Source organism: Toxorhynchites rutilus, chromosome 1 (genome assembly GCF_029784135.1).
Source record: "Toxorhynchites rutilus septentrionalis strain SRP chromosome 1, ASM2978413v1, whole genome shotgun sequence".
Taxonomy (NCBI): Eukaryota; Metazoa; Arthropoda; class Insecta; order Diptera; family Culicidae; genus Toxorhynchites; species Toxorhynchites rutilus.
This window is the reverse complement of record NC_073744.1, coordinates 88,465,511-88,487,583: the sequence shown is the minus strand read 5'-3', so window position 1 is coordinate 88,487,583 and position 22,073 is coordinate 88,465,511. Positions and strand designations below refer to the sequence as shown.

The 22,073-nt window shown below is 39.5% G+C and overlaps 1 protein-coding gene across 2 annotated transcripts in view; it reads right to left on the bottom strand.

The window, feature by feature from the left end:
- LOC129774695 (ceramide kinase) overlaps window positions 1-22,073 on the bottom strand; it is a 44,874-nt gene that overhangs the window by 7,364 nt on the left and 15,437 nt on the right. The window contains exons 2-5 of one of the 2 annotated variants that reach the window (XM_055778569.1): window positions 6,874-7,135; window positions 1,491-1,736; window positions 1,217-1,429; window positions 871-1,146 (exon numbers count right to left, since the gene is read on the bottom strand). In XM_055778569.1, coding sequence (XP_055634544.1) covers window positions 871-1,146; window positions 1,217-1,429; window positions 1,491-1,736; window positions 6,874-6,985 — 847 coding nt within the window. In that variant the 5' untranslated portion in view covers window positions 6,986-7,135. The remainder of the gene's footprint in view (window positions 1-870; window positions 1,147-1,216; window positions 1,430-1,490; window positions 1,737-6,873; window positions 7,136-22,073) is intronic. The other variant, XM_055778576.1, reaches the window with a different exon arrangement.

Here is a 22,073-nt window from a genome sequence, read left to right as displayed (position 1 = left end):
CATATAACCGAATGGTCATTTACCCGAATGCGACAAATACCCGAATGGACATTTACCCGAATGCAACGTTTACCCGAATGTAACGAATTAGCTGAATGTGAAAAATACCCGAATGCAACATTTACCCAAATGGAATGTTTACCAGAATGAAGAAGGAAAAATTCCAACAAATCAGATTATGAGTTCTATCGAAACTCCTGTTACGAAGTAAAATGAGAAATTGTAATGAGGAAATTCGAAAAACACTTTGAAGACTTCGCTGTGTCATTTTTAGAAATTAGTGTAGGCACAATTGACCTGTCGTCTTCTTTTCTTTCTGTGTTGCTTTTTGAGTGTATTGCAAGTGTTACATCCGGGCAAGTGGAATTCGGGTGGATGTCTTTCGGGTGAGTGGGTTTCGGGTAAATGTGACACAATCAAATATGAAAAGTTACAAGTGACACAATCAAATATGAAAAGTTACTGGCTTATTTGTCCCGTTTTTATTCCTGAACTATTATTAGGTCAACCTAGTTATAAATTGTTTTCGAACCAGTTCATCTTACATGATAAATTGACGTTTCATATTTTAATCGTAAGCCAGAGTCTATAGTTTTCATTTTCCACAATTTAAATTCAGATTTTGTATTCCAATTCAAGATGGACTTTTTTTTAATTGCGTGCATAGGTAACTGATTCAAACACCATGTCGATACTTCATATTCCATAGTCGGATTTCAGGTCCCATAAAACCAATTTCAAATTCTAAAATTTCATATTTTTTGTTCAATTCCTTTACTTCGCATTTCTGTTGTGTGTTCAAAAAAAAATGCACCTCAAATGCGTCCACCCAAAAGAATGGTTGACGAATGATCTTAACGAATACCATACCTAAGTCAATCATTGTTCTGTAAACAAGCCCATTGAAAAGCTCAGCAAAAGTCCCGTCTCCTCCGCAGCACACAATTCCATCGTATGAGTTCAAGTTTATTGTTTGCGAAGTCATGATATCATATATTTGCTGGGCTCGCTGAGTAATGATAAGATTGACATCGATCTGGGCTAGCTTGAACAGAGGCTTTGCATATTTCTGGAACAAAGCGAATGCTTTCCGCTTGCCTCCATACGGATTCAGAAACAGTAGCAGATTTTTTGGTCGATTTTGATCTGAAAGAAAAAAAACAAGCGACAGCATTAAGAATACATGCATAAAACATGAGTATATGCAGCGTCTTACCTCTGATATCTTCCGATAACCGGTTGTACCATAGCCTTATGATTCGCTGCTCGATGTTAAAAAGCACCAGCTGTTGCACTCTCCACTTACAGGTACGGTGCGAAACAAGTCGCGTATAATGTATAATTAAATAGTTTGCGCTGGCCGTGCCTCGTCCACTTAGAATTTCATCAGCAGTGTTAGTCTCTGCGTTCAACAAGTCATACGAGTTCACTGTAATGGGGGTTTTAGGATATAACATTTACCTTGTAAATAAAAAAATGCACTTTCATACCTCTGTTGCTGACGTTGGTCGTAGTCGTTACTGTATTGATAGTGGCATTAGTTGAAATCGATTCCGATGTATGAAGAACTGGAATGCGTTCGAAATCAATGTCCTCGTTCATCGGTGCGTGGGTACTAGAAGTAGTTCCGTATGTTGTAGCTATGTTTTGTGGAACATATTTACTAGAAGATCTACCACTTGCGGTAGTTGATACCGCGACAGATATGATATCAGTTATGGGAATCGTAACTTTATCTGCAAGTAAGGAGAGAAATGGGCCGTTGGTGTTATTATTATAGTCATAAATCACTGATTATAGAAAAGATGCTAAATATGCTGCCAGTAATAAGGTCCATACAGAAGTTGGCTCGGAATTTCGGAAATATTTGATGTAGAACCGAATTTGGCTTTGTAACTTTTAAAGAAAGGGATTGCTTTATTTTGATCTATTAACGTCATCTGGCGACGCAAATTTCTTATCCAGCAAACGATGTTTAATTCGGGTACATGTTGATCGAAAATAGAAAACTGATAACCTCGATAAGCAAATCGCTGGGGAACAACAAACGGGACTGTTTCAAATTGGTTCGAATAATTCCTAACAACAAAGATACAGGGCGGACTGAATTACAGTAAACATTCACTAACTGGGCGAAAAGAGAAGACCACTTATCGACATTCGCGTTTTAACTGGTCCGGCATGTTAAACGTCAAATAAAATCGAGGGAAACTTCAATGAATTGTTTGATTCGCTTAGTTCCTGTAATTGGATAAATAAAAGGATTCGCATTGAGTGCGACAACAGGTATGATATATGATTTGAGAAAATTGTTTTTCTGTAGTTTAATCAATGTTTTTGTCGTGCGAAAATAATGTCAACTTTCATAACATTTAAAATTACATTCGAATGCCCCTCACAGCAAATCTTCCATTTGAATATGGCGTCGATTGTTTACGAAATTGTGCTTTTTAACTGGTCCAAGGACCAGTTAACGTTCGCCCAGTTAAATAGCAGACCAGTTAAACCAGGACCAGTTAGCGAACGATTACTGTATATACACACTCGATTATATACTGACTAGATTACATATGATTCAATTATTACCCATTCCATAAGGTTATGCACCAACGAATCAAATTTCAAATCGTATTTTGGGGAAAAATTGAAAACATTATTTTAATAAGCACTAGTTATATAATAAATTCTTTGAAACGAATTTGATTTTTGTGCACAAACCTTTGAGGGGGGCGAGTTTAAAAAACCACATAATTATATCTATATATACAGCCATTTCATGCCAATCCGATATAGTGGCTCTCAGATATATTATGTATAAAATATTAGAACCGTATTTTTTATTTTTTTTGTAAGGGTGTCCATTTCCATTTTAGGATGGTCCAAAAAACCCATTTTTTACCTTTTTCCCAAAAATGACTTTTTTAAAAATTCATAACTTTTGAACTATTGGACCGATTATACGATCGACAGATCAAATTGAAGACAGCCGGTCTTTATTAGAAAAATACTACTGTTGCAGAAAATTTGAATTTTGTTTCCGTTAAAATTGATTGTATTTGATTTTTATAGTTTTCATGGTCTCGGGACCATGTATATGTTTTTATATTTTTTCTTGGAAGCTGAAATCAGAGAGGCCTTTTTCTTTTTGTATTTGAGTTATGATTTTTCAAAGTCAATCGATGCTTCGAAAAATCATTCTTCCCTTTTCTTCCAAAAATGACTTTCTTCTAAAATTTATTTCTTTTGAACTACTAAACTGATTCATATGATCTATATATCAAATTAAAGCTAACTAGCTATCCTTTCTTGAAAAATGTACAAAATACAAATGAAACACATTTTTTTGCATAACTCGAGAACGAAGCAATCAAATGGAACCAAATTTGGCAAGTGGGGGTTTCAGGGAGCAAAAAATGTTTTTATTGTTGTTCGAGATCCTCCCCCCTCCCCCCTACCATACAAATGAAACACAAATTTCTGCATAACTCGAGAACTAAGCAATCAAATGGAACCAAATTTGGCAAGTGGAGGTTTCAGGGAGCAAAAAAATGTTTTATGGTGGTTCGAGACCCCGCCACTCTCCAATGAAACACAGATTTCTGCAAAACTCAAGAACTAAGCAAGCAAATGGAACCAAATTTGGCATGTGGAGATTCTAAGGGACAAGAAATGTTTTCATTGTGATACGGTTTCCTCTCCCCCTCTCTGAGGAGGGCTGCCATACAAATAAACACAAATTTCTGCATACTCGAAAACTATTCAAGCAAAGGGGTAAGGGTAAAACTCGAGGATGGAATCGTCCGATTTCAGAAGTCATCATTTTATTATATTTTCTGTATCAAACATGTATACCATATAATGGAAAAAACATATTATTTGCAAGTGCCACCCACGAACGTTCGCTTTGTAAGAACACGTGAATGTTTGAAAGTATTTATACAAGAAACAATTTTGGGCGAGACGAAGTTTGCAGGATCAGCAAGCAAAAACATTAAAAATAGTTATAGCTTGCTACAATACGGCGAAATGGTCATTTAATACAAATCATTCGCACAGAGCGTGTCGTCACGCCACACAAACGCATGCCGATTCTTGCAAAGTTCAAAGTTGAAAAACTGAATATACAGGAATCCACGTTTATCCTTAGTTGATAAATCATAGAACACAGTTTAGTTGTATGTTTTGAAACGAAACTGAAAATACAACAATAATATTCAAAAGTCGGAAGCCGCAAATAAACAGGTGAAGTGGAATAAGCGTGCTCTCTTCTTCTTTATCGCTGACGTCAAAACACATTTCGCGATTTTTTCTAATATAATATCAAATTAAATTTGTTTTTCGGCATTGATATTTGCAAAAATTTGACATTTCTCTTCGAAACAAATTTTGCTGGAAATCTAGTACACTGAAAATATTGGGGAAAAAGAAATTTCGTATATTGTCAATATATGGCAACACTTAAACATATCTTGTGTTGTACTTATCGCATCGGGTCATACTATACGGCTATTTAAAGACAACAATCTGTGCTACAAGTGTCGTTTTGACAGTATTGTGATTGTCCTTTTCAGTCTCAAGTTATAGCGCGTCAAAGATGGAGTCCACCAAACAAGAAATTCGCCATATTTTACGTTTTTACTACCCGCGAGGTAAAACTGCAACGAAGGCGGCCGAAAAAAATCGTATAGTTTATGGACCCGATACTGTAACGATTCGCACAGCACAGCGTTGGTTTGATCGATTTCGTTCTGGTGTAGTGGCTGTCTAAGATACACTCCGTACTGGTAGGCCAATCGATTGGACTGGAGCACTCGCTCGATTGGCCAGGAACTGGGTATAGACCATAAAACCGTTTGGAACCATTTGCAGAAGATTGGATTCCAAAAAAAGCTGGATATATGGGTGTCACACGAGTTGACGCAATAAAATCTTTTAGACCGAATCAACGCCTGCGATGCACTGCTGAAACGGAACGAACTCGACCCATTTTCGAAGAAGATGGTGACTGGTGATGAAATGTGGATCACGTACGACAACCTAAAGCGAAAAAAGTCGTGGTCGAAGCGCGGTGAACCGGCCCAAACCATCGCCAAGCCCGGATTGACAGCCAGGAAGGTTTTGGTGTGTGTTTGGTGGGATTGGAAGGGATCCACTATGAGCTGCTCAACTATGGCCAGACCCTCAACTCGGTTCTCTACTGTGAGCAGCTTGACAGTTTGAAGCAGGCGATTGACCAGAAGCGGCCAGAAATGATCAATAGGAATGGTATTGTTTTCCACCAGGACAACGCTCGGCCTCACACATCTTTGATGACCCACCAGAAGCTACGGGAGCTCAGATGGGACGTCCTATTGCACCCACCGTATAGTCCGGACCTGGCTCCATGTGATTATCATCTTTTCCGGTCCATGCAAAACGTTCTTGGTGATACTAAGTTGGCCTTAAAAGAGGCTTGCGAAAACTGGCTGTCTGAGTTTTTTTCAAATAAGTAGGGGGGTTTTATAAGGGGGGATAATGAAGTTGCCTTCTAAATGGCAACAAGTTTGCGAACAAAACGGCGCATATTTGACTTAAATTGGATAATTTTAAGTATGTTAAATAAAGCGTCAAATTTCGATCAGAAATACGACATTTCTTTTTCCCCAACCCTATATTAACTCGAAAAAGATACATAATACTAAAATCAATTCGATTCGAGTTTGAATTATCTTGAAACGAGTTACTCGTTTCGAAACGCGCAATGTCATCTCTGGCATCTATGACCCAGTTAGCGAGTTGAATGCGTTTCTTTTCCAGCTCAGTTAGCGAACAAGCACTGTGCTTCTGTATTATGCTGAAAGGTTAATTGATGTGAATCACGAGAATGTTCGTCTCACAAAAACAAGTGATTCATTTTCATTCATTGGTGAAGTTTTATCTAGGATGTAAAATTTATGCAACAATATTTGCATAAGTCAAATATTCCTCTCTTGGAACTAGGAAACCGAAAGCGAGCATTTGCACACCTGAGAGTTGAAAGCGCTTCTGCCGTTGAATGTTAACAATAAACAAAAATCAGAAACAAGAACAAGAGATTCAAAATTCAGATGACGAGGAAATGTGAGTATTCAAACTAACGGCGATGAATAACGAAAACCTGATTCTTGTTTGCCCACTATTGGCACTCATTGGAGACAGGCAAGAAACGAGAACATTTGATCAATTTGATTAGACGTGCCTTTTTCGCTAAATAAGCTAAACAAACAATTATACACAAAATACGTGTTGCGTGGCTGTAATCCACTGAATTGTGTGAATAAATGCACCCTTTTCGATGAAATTGGCTCAAGCTGGGAATAGAAATCCACGTTTGCGTCAAGTCGAGCTCCAAAAGAACGATCCCAAAGAACATGCATTTATGATTAACGGGTTAATCGAATAATATTATCATGTTTTCCAATATTTTGAATTATTTGTTCCAATGCTCGATGAATTTGTATTCACTGCATCCAATATTATCAAAATTAAACTGAAACAGTTTTGGTTCAGGTACACGGAGATTATATAAATGAGTTTCGGTTTCATCATTTTAATATGAGCCCATAGGAATTGGTATGTTTTTTCAGGCAATTCCAATTCCGAAACGAAGCTAAAAAAATTAAGATAGAACTTGCGAATATAAGCAGACACATTCTGCTAAGTGAACGTAAAATCGTAGCGCTAATTCTGGGGTACATACAGTACTGAAGTCTGAAGTATAATCAGCTTGATCAGCATGATGAATAGATTGGAGATTATTGAGCGCGTCCGTAACGAACAAACATGTTAGCAAAGTAGAATTCCCAGCAAAAAGTGTTTCCCCTTCTACGTACGTTGTTATAAGCAATGACTTACCCTTTTTCGACTTCTCAGCTTCCCACACGAAGACACCGGCATTGTAGAACACACGGTACTTTTTTTTCGATATCACGAATGTATTCAGAAGCACTTCGTTGTGCTTGTCCATGACTTCGGTGTGCGGCTTTAAAGTGTTGAAGCGAGACCAATTTTCCAGCAAATGATGCTATGTTTGAGAACTATCCCCATCACACATGGAGCATGCGAATTATTTTATGAAATTTTGTTGCCGTTCCCTGCAGATTGATACCTGTAATAGCTAAAATATTTTACAAAATAAAATATAGTTTATTTGCGCTCCATACTGAAATCATCAGATCTAGAATACATTATAGGAGGTTGTGTCCAAGATACGACCGCATTGTTGACGTAGAACAACGCTGTTATTTTATATAAGTCGCTTATTTATACCTTCGGATATTATTCTATAATGCTATGAAATTTTAGAAACAACTGTTGCGTTGTTGTTGAATGTTGCATTACTTTTTCATTCTCGAGAGAAGCGCAGCTGTCACCCTTAGTGGAGGAAGTTTTGCTACTGGCAAGCGAAACCTAATCACATACAAAATTCCAGAACGACATTTACGTTCTTGGTGACTATACAAGCGAAATAAACTCTTTTTGTTAATAACCTCGAAAACAGTAGCAATGCTTCATTATGATCAATATTAGCGCAAATGCAATCCTAGTTGAAGGCAGTTTTGCGACTGGTACGCGAACCTAAATAACTTATAACATTCCAATAAGACATTCAAGATGCTTGGTATTCTCTAAATATTTTTTGGCACACAACCTCAACGCCTGCTTCGCCATAACGTCAGTTTAATGCATTGATGCATTCTCAAATGCACCAACGAAGCCCTTATGATGACGGAGAACGAACAATGTTAACTGCTTGGAAAAAGACTGAATTATGCCACACAGCTTGTACTCTGCCCATGGATGCGAATTCGCTGATGAGTTTGTCAAGAGCGGCCGCCTTCACCACCAGCGGGAGGAGCTTGATTTTGGTTGCTGCCTGGGTAACGGCGTTTACATTTTCGACCAACGCGCCGAAATCACCTATTTCGCTGTTGTTCGATGCGGTGTCACACTCGCGAAGGCTCGGTTCAATGCGAGCGCTTTTCACTGCACCAACATCGTGTGCATCATTAGATGACGCTTGCCTCGAAATTTTATTGCCCCTGGCAATGCGTTCATTTTTTGCAGGGCTCGAGCCTGCCTTCCTCTTCTTCGTGCTCATCACACACTACACGAAGCGTCCAATTTATGACGCGGAAAGAAAAACACAATACGAATAACGCGAAAAACTAACAGAAAAACCAAACGACGATATCCAAGTTGGATTACCACTGGTGGGGTCCAATCTTAGATCGAAGCGCAGCGAAAGCAAAGTGAACTGGATTGCTCAACAGTCCGATGCCGAATGAAAGTTTTCCTCAGCGAGATCCACTGTTTATACTCTAGGCAAGTATTCCCCTTCATTCTTCTACTTTTCCTTCGTTCACGGAGACTTGCAATCCTACGATTTCCCCTCCGTTAGTCGTCGATAAGTTGCTCGTTATTGACATCTCTGTTCGGGAATGCACACAAATGGACAGAACAAATGTATGGGAAAATGGAAACGCTTAAAGTTTTCATGAATTTTAACCATTTACAAACCAGGGGATTCCAATGTATAGCATATTAAACAAATCTTACGGAATTTTTGATTAGTTTAGTGTGTAAATCGTCAAAATCCGTTCGCGGCAAAAATAGTTATTAACGTTAACTTTACTTCATAAAAACGTGACCTGTTTTCTGATTTGGCACCCTTAATGAAAGACGTAGTTCTACGTCAAAAAAACACCTCAACACCACTGTCACAAAATTTTCCCTTTAAAAATTTATTTTAGAAATAAACTTTAGCTGAACATTCACAAAATTCTGCAGGATTTCTTGCAGTTTACTATCAACTGTACAAAATTATAAAATTCAGTATATCAAGTGTAATTAATGAATATTTACACAAATAACATTCAAATAGTTAAGTAGGTAATTGATTTTAAAAAACATTAAAATCGCCAAGCAAAGATAAAAAATTTAAAATTCAATGTGATGGATGAACCTAGTGAATTTCTACCAATCTTTCTGAATCCGGTTCAATATTGGTAAGTTGAAGCCTCGAATCACCGCGTTCGTTGATTTTCAAACGGTCTTAGTTGAACTTCTGCTTAAGCTCCTCATCTGTGCTGGTGGCAATCAACTATTCTTGCATTATCACTTAGGTTTCTGCCATGACTGTAATATTGTAGGGATTTATTATCCATTGAGGAATTTATAAATTTAGGAGATCCGCAAACCTCTTTGTAATATGAAATCTTCTTGAAGCTTTTGTAATAATTTTGACAAGAGACTCGTCGTCAAAATCGAAATGCATGGGGTGTGTTGTCGGTCACGTGTTTCGACCGAGTATGATGGGATAGCAAAAGTTTTGTGTCGAGATACACCGGTTGTGTTTTCGACCACGGATTTAAAAATTCAAATATTCAAGAATTCAAAGGAAAGGAAACAGGAAATAGTCTAACAGCGTCAAATCGCACGACCGAGGCGGCCAATTGACTGGGCCATTTCGTGAGATAACACTCTCACCAAACTTGGTTTTCAATAAATCGATTGTTAAATTCGCTGTGTGGATTGTGGCGCCATCCTGTTGAAACTACATATTGTTCAAGTCCATATGATCCAATTCGGGCCAAAAATATTCGGTTATCATTGAGCGGTAGCGATTCCCATTCACAGTAACGTGCCGGTCATCACCAAGGAAGAAGTACGACCCAATGACGCCGCCGGAGCATAAACCGCACCAAACCGTATTTTGACGAAGGACTACGTCTAACCGGAAGATATAGGGGGTGAAATGGAAATCTAGGCACTGAACAAGTAGGAAAAAATGCAAGATTTGGAACGCTTATAACTCGAGCATTTCTCAATAGATCGCAAAGGTTTTTGCATCAATTGAAAGGAAATATATCTACGCATCTATCATAACGAATAACATTTCATTTTTCTTGAGATAAATAATTGAATAATTGTGAAATATCAAACATTGTCAAAATGCACTATGTGCCCATTTTTGATTGGTCCATTTTGTGCTCCTCAAATCGTACCGACCAAAACGGGCAACCAGAGCAGCAGCGAAATAGAATGAAGCACGATTGGAAAAGAAAAAGAAAAAAATGAACGAAACATTGGTCGCAGTCTCACACATGCGTAATTCTCGAGCCAGCCAGTCAGCTTAAAAATCCCCGCTCCGCTGCCGTAACGATCAGTCTTTTTTGGACACCGACTGGACAACATCGTTGCTGGACGGGCTGGACGGCGAGGGATCGAGTGCCTTTCTCAAGGCAAGAGGGCGGAGGTGGTAGCGCTGGAGTAAAGTAGAGTAGAGTTTTCAAAGGGCCTTTCTCAAGGCTAGAGACGAATGAACTGCAAAAGTTTAAAGTCTCTATAATACAATACCTTCCTTCCTTCCGTAACGATCATCATTCTTTGTGTGGACACCGACTGGACAACATCGTTGCTGGACGGGCTGGACGGCGAGGGATCGAGTGCCTTTCTCAAGGCAAGAGGGCGGAGGTGGAAGCGCTGGAGTAGAGTAGAGTACAGTTTTCAAAGGGCCTTTCTCAAGGCTAGAGACGAATGAACTGCAAAAGTTTAAAGTCTCTATAATACAATACCTTCCTTCCTTCCTTCCGTAACGATCATTCTCATTCAAACCGTACACCACATCGGTTCGTATCACAACACATCAACAAACCAACCCAATCAGCCATGTCTGGACATGGTAAAGGAGGAAAAGTGAAGGGAAAGGCAAAATCCCGCTCGAACCGTGTTGATCTGGAGTTCCCCGCAAGGGTAGGTAGGCCGAGCGCGTTAGTACCAGTGCACCAGTCCACCTAGCCGGCGTTATATAGTTTCGGCCGCCGAAGTGATCGAGTTAGCTGGCAAAGATGCTCGCGACGATAAAAAAAACCCGCATTCAGAACAGAACACATTCGGTTCGGTGGACATCAAGACAACAGGCAGTTGCAGCGAGTGGCGAGTGGCAAACGCAATCGCAAAACGGCATCAGGTAGCAGAAGAAACAAGTTTGTTCTTTATACAAACTGCTTTGGTGGCAAATCCAGAACAAGGCGGCATCGAGGGCATTCGAAATGGTTTTTTTCAAAACCACAAGTACTAAGTTTTCTAAATTGGAACCATTCCATAAAACAAGGCGCTTTTCAGGGCCATTAAACCTTCCAAAAAAGAGTTTACGAAATACAGTTCAATGCTTTCTAAAACATTATCCAAAATAATAATAAAACACAAATTGATTTTTTCATAATTTGTTTGCCAGGATCTGATGAGTATGTGAATTTGGCAGTTGTTCTGAGCTTATTGATAGTTGGGGACTTTCCTGATTATTCAATTTTCACCAATTCTTAAATTGTTTCCAGATTGAAAGTACAGTAATTTACAATTAGTTCGACATTTAGCTAATTGGACGGACATGTAATGCGACTTATTTAGTTGGACATTTTTGTAAACATAGAGATCCAAATTATGACCCCACATTGAAAGTCGACACTGTACCACTGTCATCACAAATGTTCAATTACAGGTTAATATCGCCTCCAATCCGACACTGAGTGGCGCTTCGACACGTCGCATTGAATGTAATTTACTGTACAACATGTCACAAAGCTGGATGGGATGAAATTTTCCATCTGAAAGCTGTGGCGAGTGGCAAACGCAATCGCTAAACAGAAAGGTTTAGCCGAACAAGATGGGGATATCGACTGATAACAAAACAATAAACTCTTTAGATTGAAGATAATTTTGTGATCCTGAAAAGGACACTTTTTATCCTGCATGTGAATCCAACGAGCGAACAAATCGTAATGAATGTAATTTTTTGCCATCGCTCCCATTTAACGCCCATTCGTTCGTCTCGTTGGACTCGCCCCTCTGGCTGAGTCTGCCGATTTGTCTCTATCCTGTGAGTGTGTACCGCTAGAGTATAAAACACGCGGACCCCAAAAAAAATCTTATATTCTTTCAAACCGTAAACCCGTGTGGTTGTACGGTATCGGCATCGTGGACGTAACAAAGGAGGACAAGTTAAGGGAAAGGCAAAGTCTCACTCGAGCCGTGCAGGTCTCCAGTTCCCTGTTGGTCGCATTCACTGATTGCTCCGCAAGGGTAACTAGGCCGAACGGATTGGTGCCGGAGCACCAATATACCTAACAGCGATTATAGAGTTTCGGCCGTCGGAGTGCTCGAGTCGGCTTGCAAAGCTGCTCACGACAATCAGAAAACCCGCATCAAGAACAGAGCAGCTTCGGTTCGGCGCTCATCAAGGCAACAATTAGTTTCAGTGAGTGGCAAAGTGTTTTTCCGGCACGTCGCATTAAATGTAATTTACTGAACAACATGTTCAAGCTGGATGGGAAGAAATTTTCCAACTGTGAAAGCTGTGGCGAGTGGCAAACGCAATAACTAAACAGGAAGGTTTAACCGAAGAAGATGGGAATATCGAGTGATAACAAAAACACAACGCCAAAGGTTCTTTTCAGAACCACCAACATGTTCATAAAGAGTAAACAGTAAACTAATCCATTTTTCAGGTAGATAGGTAGGTATTCACGTAGGAGAAGAAAATAAAACAATATATTTAAAATATATATTTAACAAAACCTGTCCCCTTTGTATAGTCCTACGTCACTCCGGTTATGTCCCCGACATTACCCACCCGTCTTTTTTTTCAGGATGCAATGGTGACTCATGGAGTACGTGTGGATTGCTGTCTGACCAATAACGCATAATTTGCTTATTGACGAAGCCATTCAGCCAGAAATGAGCCTCATCGTTGAAGATGATTTTTCGATGAAAATCCGGATCAACGTTGTTGCTCAGCCAAATTCACGAACATACGACGCTTCTGATAGTCAAGCGGCTTCAGTTCTTGTGTCAATTTGATCTTGTACGGATGTTGATCAAGATCTTTTCGCAGAACTCACCACAACGACGTCACAGAGATGCCCAACGCTTAAGAACGACGTGTGAGAGACTGATTTGGGTCTTCTTCAATTGATGCGCTAGCGGCAGCAATATTCTCGATACTACGGGCACTTCTTTTTCTCATTTGCACGGGAACATTTTGTACTGTGCCTGTGGATTCAAATTTTTCCACTAGACGCTCAATTTTTGATCTGGCAGGACGATTATGACGATTATAAATTGAACGTAGCGCTCTTAAAATTTAGGCCATTGACTCCGAATTTCGGTAGTAAATTTTAATAATCTCGACTCGTTGTTGGATCTATATCTTTCCATTATGAAATGGCAAACCATACTGAAGAGAAATGTCAAGAGAGCGGGAAAAAATATGGCGTCGTTTGCTGTTCCTATCGGTCTACTTTTGTAACGTCCCTATTGAAATACTCTTTACATGCAAGTAGGGGAGAATATTCTTTTCTGCAATTGACTGTAGTGATGCTGTAGGTTTTCGGAAAAAATATAAACGATCAAAAGGTCAGGCGAAACACTAGTATTTCGCTTATGCGAGGATTTATACCATGCTTATTAATTCTTTGACATATCCGGTCTTCGCCCGAAGGAAGATATACTCTGTTTCTGATGGGATTTGGAATGGATTCTGTATTATGAGCTACTACCAAGCAACCTGTTTCTCACATGGATGGTTCGCAGCAGTTTTCGACGTGGAAGCAAACATGTTCTGGGAGGATAGAATATTTAAGCTGTGTGAAAGATGACGAAAGATTGTGAAACAGGACTATGGATATAAATTTAAATTATAATGCTTTGATTGAAAATGTTTTTGTTTTCCCAAAAATCGATATTAACTTTTCGGCCAACCCAATATGAGCTATCCTGATTTATCCTGATTTTTATTTTCATTCTTCCTGATTTTTTAAAAATTATAGTTGGCAACTCTGGTTATAGCTATAACATCAAGAAGAAGAATAATTCTTGCAATATATGATCAGTGCATCGTACGAAGTGCAAAGAATGAATTGTTCTCAGCTAGTAGCTAGTGGTGTCCGGTGATCGTTCGTTTGGTCGATTTAAAGATTAGCGAACTGTTTTACAGTGGAATTGTCGTAGTCTTATCCCTAAATTGGATATATTCAAATTTTTAATTCATAAGTTCAATTGTGATGTTTTTGCTCTGTCCGAAACTTGTCTTTCTTCGCGAGATGATCTCTCTTTCCACGATTTTAATATTATACGCTTGGACCGTGTTGACAGATACGGAGGGGTGCTATTGGGTATCAATAAGTGCCACTCATTTTTTCGAATTGACCTTCCACCTATTGGAGGGATCGAAGCTGTTGCTTGTCATGCAAACATCAGAGGCAAAGACCTCTGTATTGTCAGCTTGTATTGGCCTCCGAGAGCTGCGGTTAGCCGCAAGCAACTTGTTGACATGTGCTCACTCCTTCCTGAGCCACGATTGATCTTGGGAGACTTCAACTCTCACGGAACTGCCTGGGGGGAACAGTACGACGACAATCGTTCATTGTTGATATATGACCTTTGTAACTGCTTCAATATGACCGTTTTGAATACTGGGGAAACAACACGTGTACCTAAACCTCCTGCTAACCCAAGTGCTCTTGACCTCTCGCTTTGCTCGAATTCATTATCGTTAGATTGCAAGTGGAATGTAATCCAGGACCCCAACGGTAGTGATCACTTGCCAATCAAAATTTCCATCACAATTGGTTCGAATTCTTCTGAATCTATAAACATGGCATATGACCTCACAAGACACATTGACTGGAAAAAATATGCGGACGCAATTGCTCTAGCCATCAATTCCAGAGATGGTTTGCCTCCATTGGAGGAGTATAACTTCATTTCTCGTTTGATATATGACAGCGCGGTTCGCGCTCAAACAAAACCCATCCCAGGCTCCACTTTTTGTCAAAGGCCTCCCAATCCATGGTGGGATAGCAAATGTTCCAAGCTTTATCAGGATAAATCGAACGCATTTAAAGCTTTTCGGAAACGTGGAACCATTGAGAATTTTCAAACGTATTTTGACCTTGAAAATCAATTTAAAAACTTGATCAAAGGGAAAAAACGTGCTTATTGGCGAAATTTCGTGGGAGGTTTGTCACGAGAAACGTCAATGAAAAAATTATGGAAAGTAGCTCGAAACATGAGAAATCGCTCTTCAACAAATAAAAGCGAGGAATATTCACATCGATGGATTTTTAATTTTGCACGGAAGGTTTGTCCTGATTCTGCTCCTGTGCAAAAAGTTGTTCGAGATATACCACAAGATAGGTGCGATCTTGATTCCGAGTTTTCGATGGTAGAATTCTCTCTTGCTCTCCTTTCATGTAACAATTCTGCTCCGGGATCGGAAGAATTAAGTTCAACTTGCTGAAAAACCTCCCTGATGTGGCGAAACATCGCTTGTTGAATTTATTCAATCGTTTCTGGAGCATAATATTGTTCCAGATGATTGGAGACAAGTACGAGTTATAGCTATTCAAAAACCCGGAAAACCCGCGTCCGACTTCAATTCGTACCGCCCAATAGCAATGCTGTCTTGTATACGGAAATTGTTGGAGAAAATCATCTTGTTTCGCCTTGATCGATGGGTTGAAACGAATGGCCTACTCTCAGATACACAATATGGGTTCCGCAGGGGCAAGGGGACGAATGATTGTCTTGCGTTGCTTTCTTCAGAAATTCAAATGGCTTACGCCGGAAAAAAACAAATGGCTTCAGTATTCTTGGACATAAAGGGGGCCTTTGACTCTGTTTCAATAGAGGTTTTGACAGACAAATTACACTCTCGGGGTCTGCCGCCTCTATTGAATAATATGTTATATAACTTGCTTTGTGAGAAGCATTTGAACTTTTCTCACGGAGATTCGGCAGTAAGTCGGGTCTCTTACATGGGCCTCCCCCAGGGCTCATGCTTAAGCCCCCTTTTGTACAACTTCTATGTAAGCGACATCGACAATTGCCTTACACAAAATTGCAGCCTAAGACAACTTGCAGATGATGGAGTGGTCTCTGTCGTAGGATCAACAGAATCCGACCTACAAGAACCCTTACAAGATACTTTGAACAATTTTTCAACCTGGGCCATTGGGCTAGGGATCGAATTCTCCACGGAGAAAACAGAGATGGTGGTTTTTTCTAGGAAGTATAGACCAGCAAAACCAAAGCTTCAACTTTTGGGTAAACCGATCACTCATGCTATGTCATTCAAGTATCTTGGGGTCTGGTTCGACTCCAAATGTACTTGGGGGGCCCATATTAGGTATCTGAGTAAAAAATGCCAACAAAGAATAAATTTTCTCCGTACAATTACCGGCACCTGGTGGGGAGCCCATCCCGAAGATCTTATAATGTTGTATAGAACAACTATTCTCTCAGTGATGGAGTATGGCAGTTTCTGTTTTCAATCAGCTGCCAAAACACACTTAATTAAACTCGAGCGAATTCAGTATCTTTGTCTCCGTATTGCGTTGGGATGTATGCCCTCAACGCATACCATGAGTCTCGAGGTTTTGGCAGGCCTACTCCCACTAAAAGATCGCTTCAATTTATTATCTCTTCGGTTCTTCATCCGGTGTAAGGTCATGAACCTATTGGTGATCGGAAATTTTGAGCGGCTGATCGAGCTAAATTTTCACTCCGGATTCATGAGTTCATATCATGAATTCATCTCCATGCAGGTTGATCCTTCTTCGTATATTCCCAACCGTGTTTGTTTCCCTGACTACATCAATTCCTCTGTGCATTTTGATCTGTCCATGAAGCAAGATATCCATGGATATTCAGATTACCAACGATCGAGGATCGCTCCAACGATCTTCGATGAAAAATATAGGGGTATCAATTGTGATAATATGTACTTTACTGATGGGTCCACTATAAATGAGTCCACAGGATTTGGAGTGTTCAACGAATTTTTTAGCACCTCACACAGTCTTCAGAATCCTTGCTCAGTGTATATTGCTGAATTGGCAGCAATTCATTGGGCGCTGGACAGCGTCGCCTCACGACCTGTTGAACACTATTACATTGTAACGGATAGTCTTAGCTCTGTCGAAGCTATCCGTTCAGTGAGGCCGGAAAAGCACTCGCCGTATTTCCTTGAGAGAATACGAAAAATTTTGAGTGCTTTATCCAGACGCTGTTATGTCATTACCTTTGTGTGGGTCCCTTCTCATTGCTCAATTCCGGGTAATGAGAGGGCTGACTCATTAGCAAAGGTAGGTGCGATTGAAGGCGATATTTATCAGCGTCAAATCGCCTTCAATGAATTTTACTCTTTAGTCCGTAAAAATACCATCGCTAACTGGCAACGCAAATGGAACGAAGATGAATTGGGCCGGTGGCTTCACTCGATTATCCCTAAGGTTAGCCTCAAACCATGGTTCAAAAGTCTGGACTTGAGTCGGGACTTTATTCGCACCTTCTCCCGACTCATGTCCAATCACTGTTCGTTAGACGCGCTACTCTTTCGTTTCAATCTGGCCGGCAGCAATATCTGCGTTTGTGGCCGAGGTTACCACGACATCGAACACGTTGTTTGGTCGTGTGAGGTGTATCTTGTTGCCAGATCGAATTTAGAGAACTCCCTTCGGGCTAGAGGAAGGCAGCCCAATGTGCCGGTGAGAGATGTGTTGGCTCGGTTAGACCTTGATTACATGTCCCAAATATATGTTTTCCTTAAATTTATCGATGTTCGTGTGTGATTATCCTTATTTCCTTATACCCTCCATTTCTTCCTTTGTGAGTAATTGGTCCGCTTGCTATAAACAGGAGAATGAAATGTAAATTCACAACAGATGTATGAATAGATTTAAGAATTGAGTGTGTGTGATTATCAACATTGTAATAATTTCCTTATACCCCATCCTTTTCCTGAGAAAAATATGTCACCCTTTTAATCTCGAGTCCACCGCGAGTAATCGGTTACCCACATTACTAACCATAGATTTAAGAAAATTGTTCATATATATATTTTTAAAAATATATTTAAGATTTCGGCTCCTTTAAACTTATGTAACTGAGCCTGTAAAAATAAACGAATTTACAAAAAAAAAAAAAAGATTAGCTACTGCAAAAAACGATCATTACTACTACTAAGAAAAAAATACTTAACTTCAAGAATTTCGACTCATTGGATTGCCCAGTTTATTGACGAGGCAATAAGGAAGTTCTGCGTTGATGGGTTTTGCAAGTTGCGAGAAGGATGACGAAAGATTGTGGATCAAAACGGTGCGCATAGAAAAATATTTCAAACATGCATTTATTCGCATGTTTGAAATATTTTGCCTTCGATTTTTTCCCAAAAACCGGCATGATTATTCCAAGCAACCCAATATGTCCCAAGATTTATTAAGTTGATCAAAGAAAGATTACTGATAGATGAAGCGCGGGGACTCATTATTGAAGCTCAGACGAGGAAAAACTTTCGAATAGTAAGCTGGTCTTAATGAGATGATGTATTTGCGTATTAGCTAAGTGAGCTAAGTGATATTAGGCACCGACTTACGTCTATTAGCTTACCCGGCAATTTTGGAGTGGAGTGGAGTACAACACAATATAGATTTTTATAGGGAAAGGTAGTCCTAATCCTACCGGTGACCCTGAACCGACCTCCCCGCGCATCTCTGGAATGGCAAAACCTGCCGAATTTTTAGTAGTGTCAAATGAAGCATGTTACAACGCTGACAATTTGGTTGTATGGTGACCTTTTTCCTACTCCCTTCATTCTAGCGTTTTGTCGCCGTTTTGTGTTTTCAATGCTCAAAAAAAGAAAAAGGTAAATTTCAGACCTGTACGGAAAATGACTTAAATGTTCTCGTAGATGTCGAAAAATTACAACACTAAGCAATTTAGATTGCTTATGCCCTGGTCTTCAAAACAAGCTATATAAATTGAATCTATCTGTTGTCTGTAGTACACAGCACGCCGTTATTTGAAAAAAGTCAGGGTGGCCCTGAATCAACATAAAAAAGATGGTCCTAAACCGACCCCCTGTTTTGCTTCGTAGTTATTAAAGACCGGCGGCGTGAGCTTGTTAAAGCATTTATTTGCGACTGTGTGTTTGTCTGTGCATATGCGCGTTCCTGTGTGTGGGCGTTTGTGATTGTGTGTTGACCGCTGAGCGGTGAGCGTTGAGCGTTGAACGTTAATCATAAAGTGTTAAGCGTTAAGCGTTAAACGTTAAGCGTTAAGTGTTAGGCGTTAAGCGTTAAACGTTAAGCGCTTTCGTTTTCGTTTTCGTTTTCGTTTTCGTTTTCGTTTTCGTTTTCGTTTTCGTTTTCGTCATGATCTTTGCCCCTCTTTCTTTGTCTACCTCCGCTTCACAAACTACATTTCCGGTCGATTAGAGTCGTTTGCAATGAACCGGAAGCCACCATTTTCGTTTCCGAAATAGCATAGTAATACAGCATTCGACTTCCACTGTTAGAATACCGAATACCCCTGTTCACCGAATACCCATATTGTGCAAGTTTTCTTAGTTTGCTAGTCGTTCAAAGCTAGTATCAGCAAACCGGAAGTCAAAAAACCTTTATATTTGTTTTGCGCTCGTCGTTTATTTTCACTCATTATCTACACAATTGAGGGTGTATGTCATTTCCGGCCAATTGCGAGTAGATTCGCTGCAAAAAATAGACGGTTGGTACATAACCATGGAGGGGAGGGGGTCGATTTAAGACCACCAATTTTTGAAGTGTCGAAAAAAGAAACTTCAGATTTGGTCTGTGCTTCCCCTTTTTTAACACTCAGGAGCCACGTCGATCGGTAGAAAACATAGTTAAAGAGTTATACTATAAAGTTCAATGCCGAAGTTGCCAAAAAACAAGAATTTTCACGAGTTCAATTCTCACTCCCGGCATTCTTACAAAAGTGGAAGTATGTTATGTTATGTTTTGCTACAACGTAAATATAATATACTAGCTGATCCGCAAACTTCGGCCCGCCCAAAATTTATTTTTCGTTATCACATTCATTGATTGATCCATGCCCTTAGAGACGGGGTAGGTATGTCGAACCAGCATAGAAACATTTATTGCCTCCTAAAACCTCCATATACCAAATTTGGTCCCTTTTGCTTGACTAGTTCTTGAGTTATGCAGAAATTTGTGTTTCATTTGTATGGCAGCCCCCCACTCAAAGGGAAAGGGTATCTAACCACAATAGAAACGTTTCGTGCCCCCTAAAATCTCCACATGCCAAATATGGCTCAATTTGCTTGATTAGTTATCGAGTTATGCAGAATTTTGGGTTTAATTAGTATGGGAGCCCCCTTTTAGAGAGGGGGAGGAGTGTCGAACTACCATAGAAACGTTTATCGATCCCTACAACCTCTATATGCTAAGTATGATTCCATTTGTTCGATTAGTTCTCGAGTTATTCAGCAGCCTCCCCCCCCCACTCTTTAGAGAGGGAAAAGGAGTGTCAAACCGCCATGAAAATTGCTCCCTAAAATCTCCATATGCCAAATTTTGTTCCATTTGCTTGATAAGTTCTCGAGTTATGCAGAAATTTGTGTTTCATTTCTATGGCAGAACACCACCCCCCCCCCTCTCTTAGAAAGGTCGGAGGAGTGTTGAACCACCTTAGAAATGTTTCTTGCTCCCTAAAACCTCCACATGCCAAATTTCGTTTCATTTGCTTGATTAATTCTCGAGTAATGCAGAAATTTGTGTTTCATTTGTATGGCAGCCCCCCCTTAGAAAGGTCTCGAACTATCATAAGAACCTTCTCCGATCCCAAAAAACCCTATATACCAATTTTCATGTCGATCGGTTCAGTAGTTTCCGAGTCCATAAGAATCAAACAGACAGACAAACAGACAGATAGACAGACAGAAATTCATTTTTATATAGATAGATATAGATAGATAGATAGACTAGCTGACCCGGCAAATGTTGTTCTGCCAAAAAAACATTTTTTTTACAAAAAAAAAAATTGGAGATAACTATAAATCTTGACTAGTGATGCAATTTTAAGACATTTGCCATCAATTTTTTTTTTCAAAACCTCGATTTTCGGTGATTTTTCGATTTTCGAAAATAACTCAAACTTTGACCGCGTTGCGCCACTCTCCATTAAGTCGGTGAAATTTGGCATAGGGTGTTTTTTTCGAGTTGGTGAACATTTTGTATAGGGTAACTTTTTGAAATTTTGGGGTCGATTTTTTCTCATACATTCATTGGCACCCTACTGTTGGGTCCATTCCTGAATTGGGAAACTGAAGATACAACAAACAATTTCATTGGAGCTGATGCCGGCCAACTTGGTAGCGTATTATTTCGTCGTTGTCATTCAATCGAGAAGTATTTACATCGGTATTCTGAATTTGAAACACATCCATATTGCTTCTCTTATTCACGGACATGTATTTATTGCATTTCACCAAACTGCGGAACTCAACATAAATATGAACATTGAATGTTTTGCTCAGCTGAGGCGAAAATTGCACTACCCACGATTTCTAGTTCGTCAATGTCTGTGTTGTTGATATTTGTGAATGATTGTCCACCATTATCAGTATTTCTTCGTTTTTATATTGGATATCCGCTTGTGATCGTGTTATTGGTGAAATCTTTAAAAAAACACTTTATACACTTTGCTTCTGCCATGCAAGGCGAAATCCGTTTGACTCAAATTCAATCGTTCTATGCAAATGTGACAACTGTGCCTTGTTAAAAAAAATCAAACTAATGCATCCGTATATGTGGAGGAATTTACTCTATCAGATTGGCAGACCCGTAAGTAATTTAAAAATGTTGACATTTGAATGAAAAATTATTATTCGATTTTATGTTGATACTTAGAAAACATAGTCCTGACCCTCACTATTTTTCTATATTTTTCCGCCAAAACTTTATCTATAAAATAAAAACATTATCGGACACAATCTTCGTTCGAGATTTTCACCCACGTGTAGAAAATGTGTAACTCCGTTACATAGAATACATATTCGCAACGGTATAGCTAATCCCATTTATATTTTTCATTTTAAAAACGTGTTTATTCAACTCGAAAATACGTTACCCTTTTTACGGAAATGGAACACGAAACTCAATGTCAAGACTACCACATTATCACAATTCAATTGGTCTTGATTCGAACGGATTACAGAATGAAAAAATCCGATC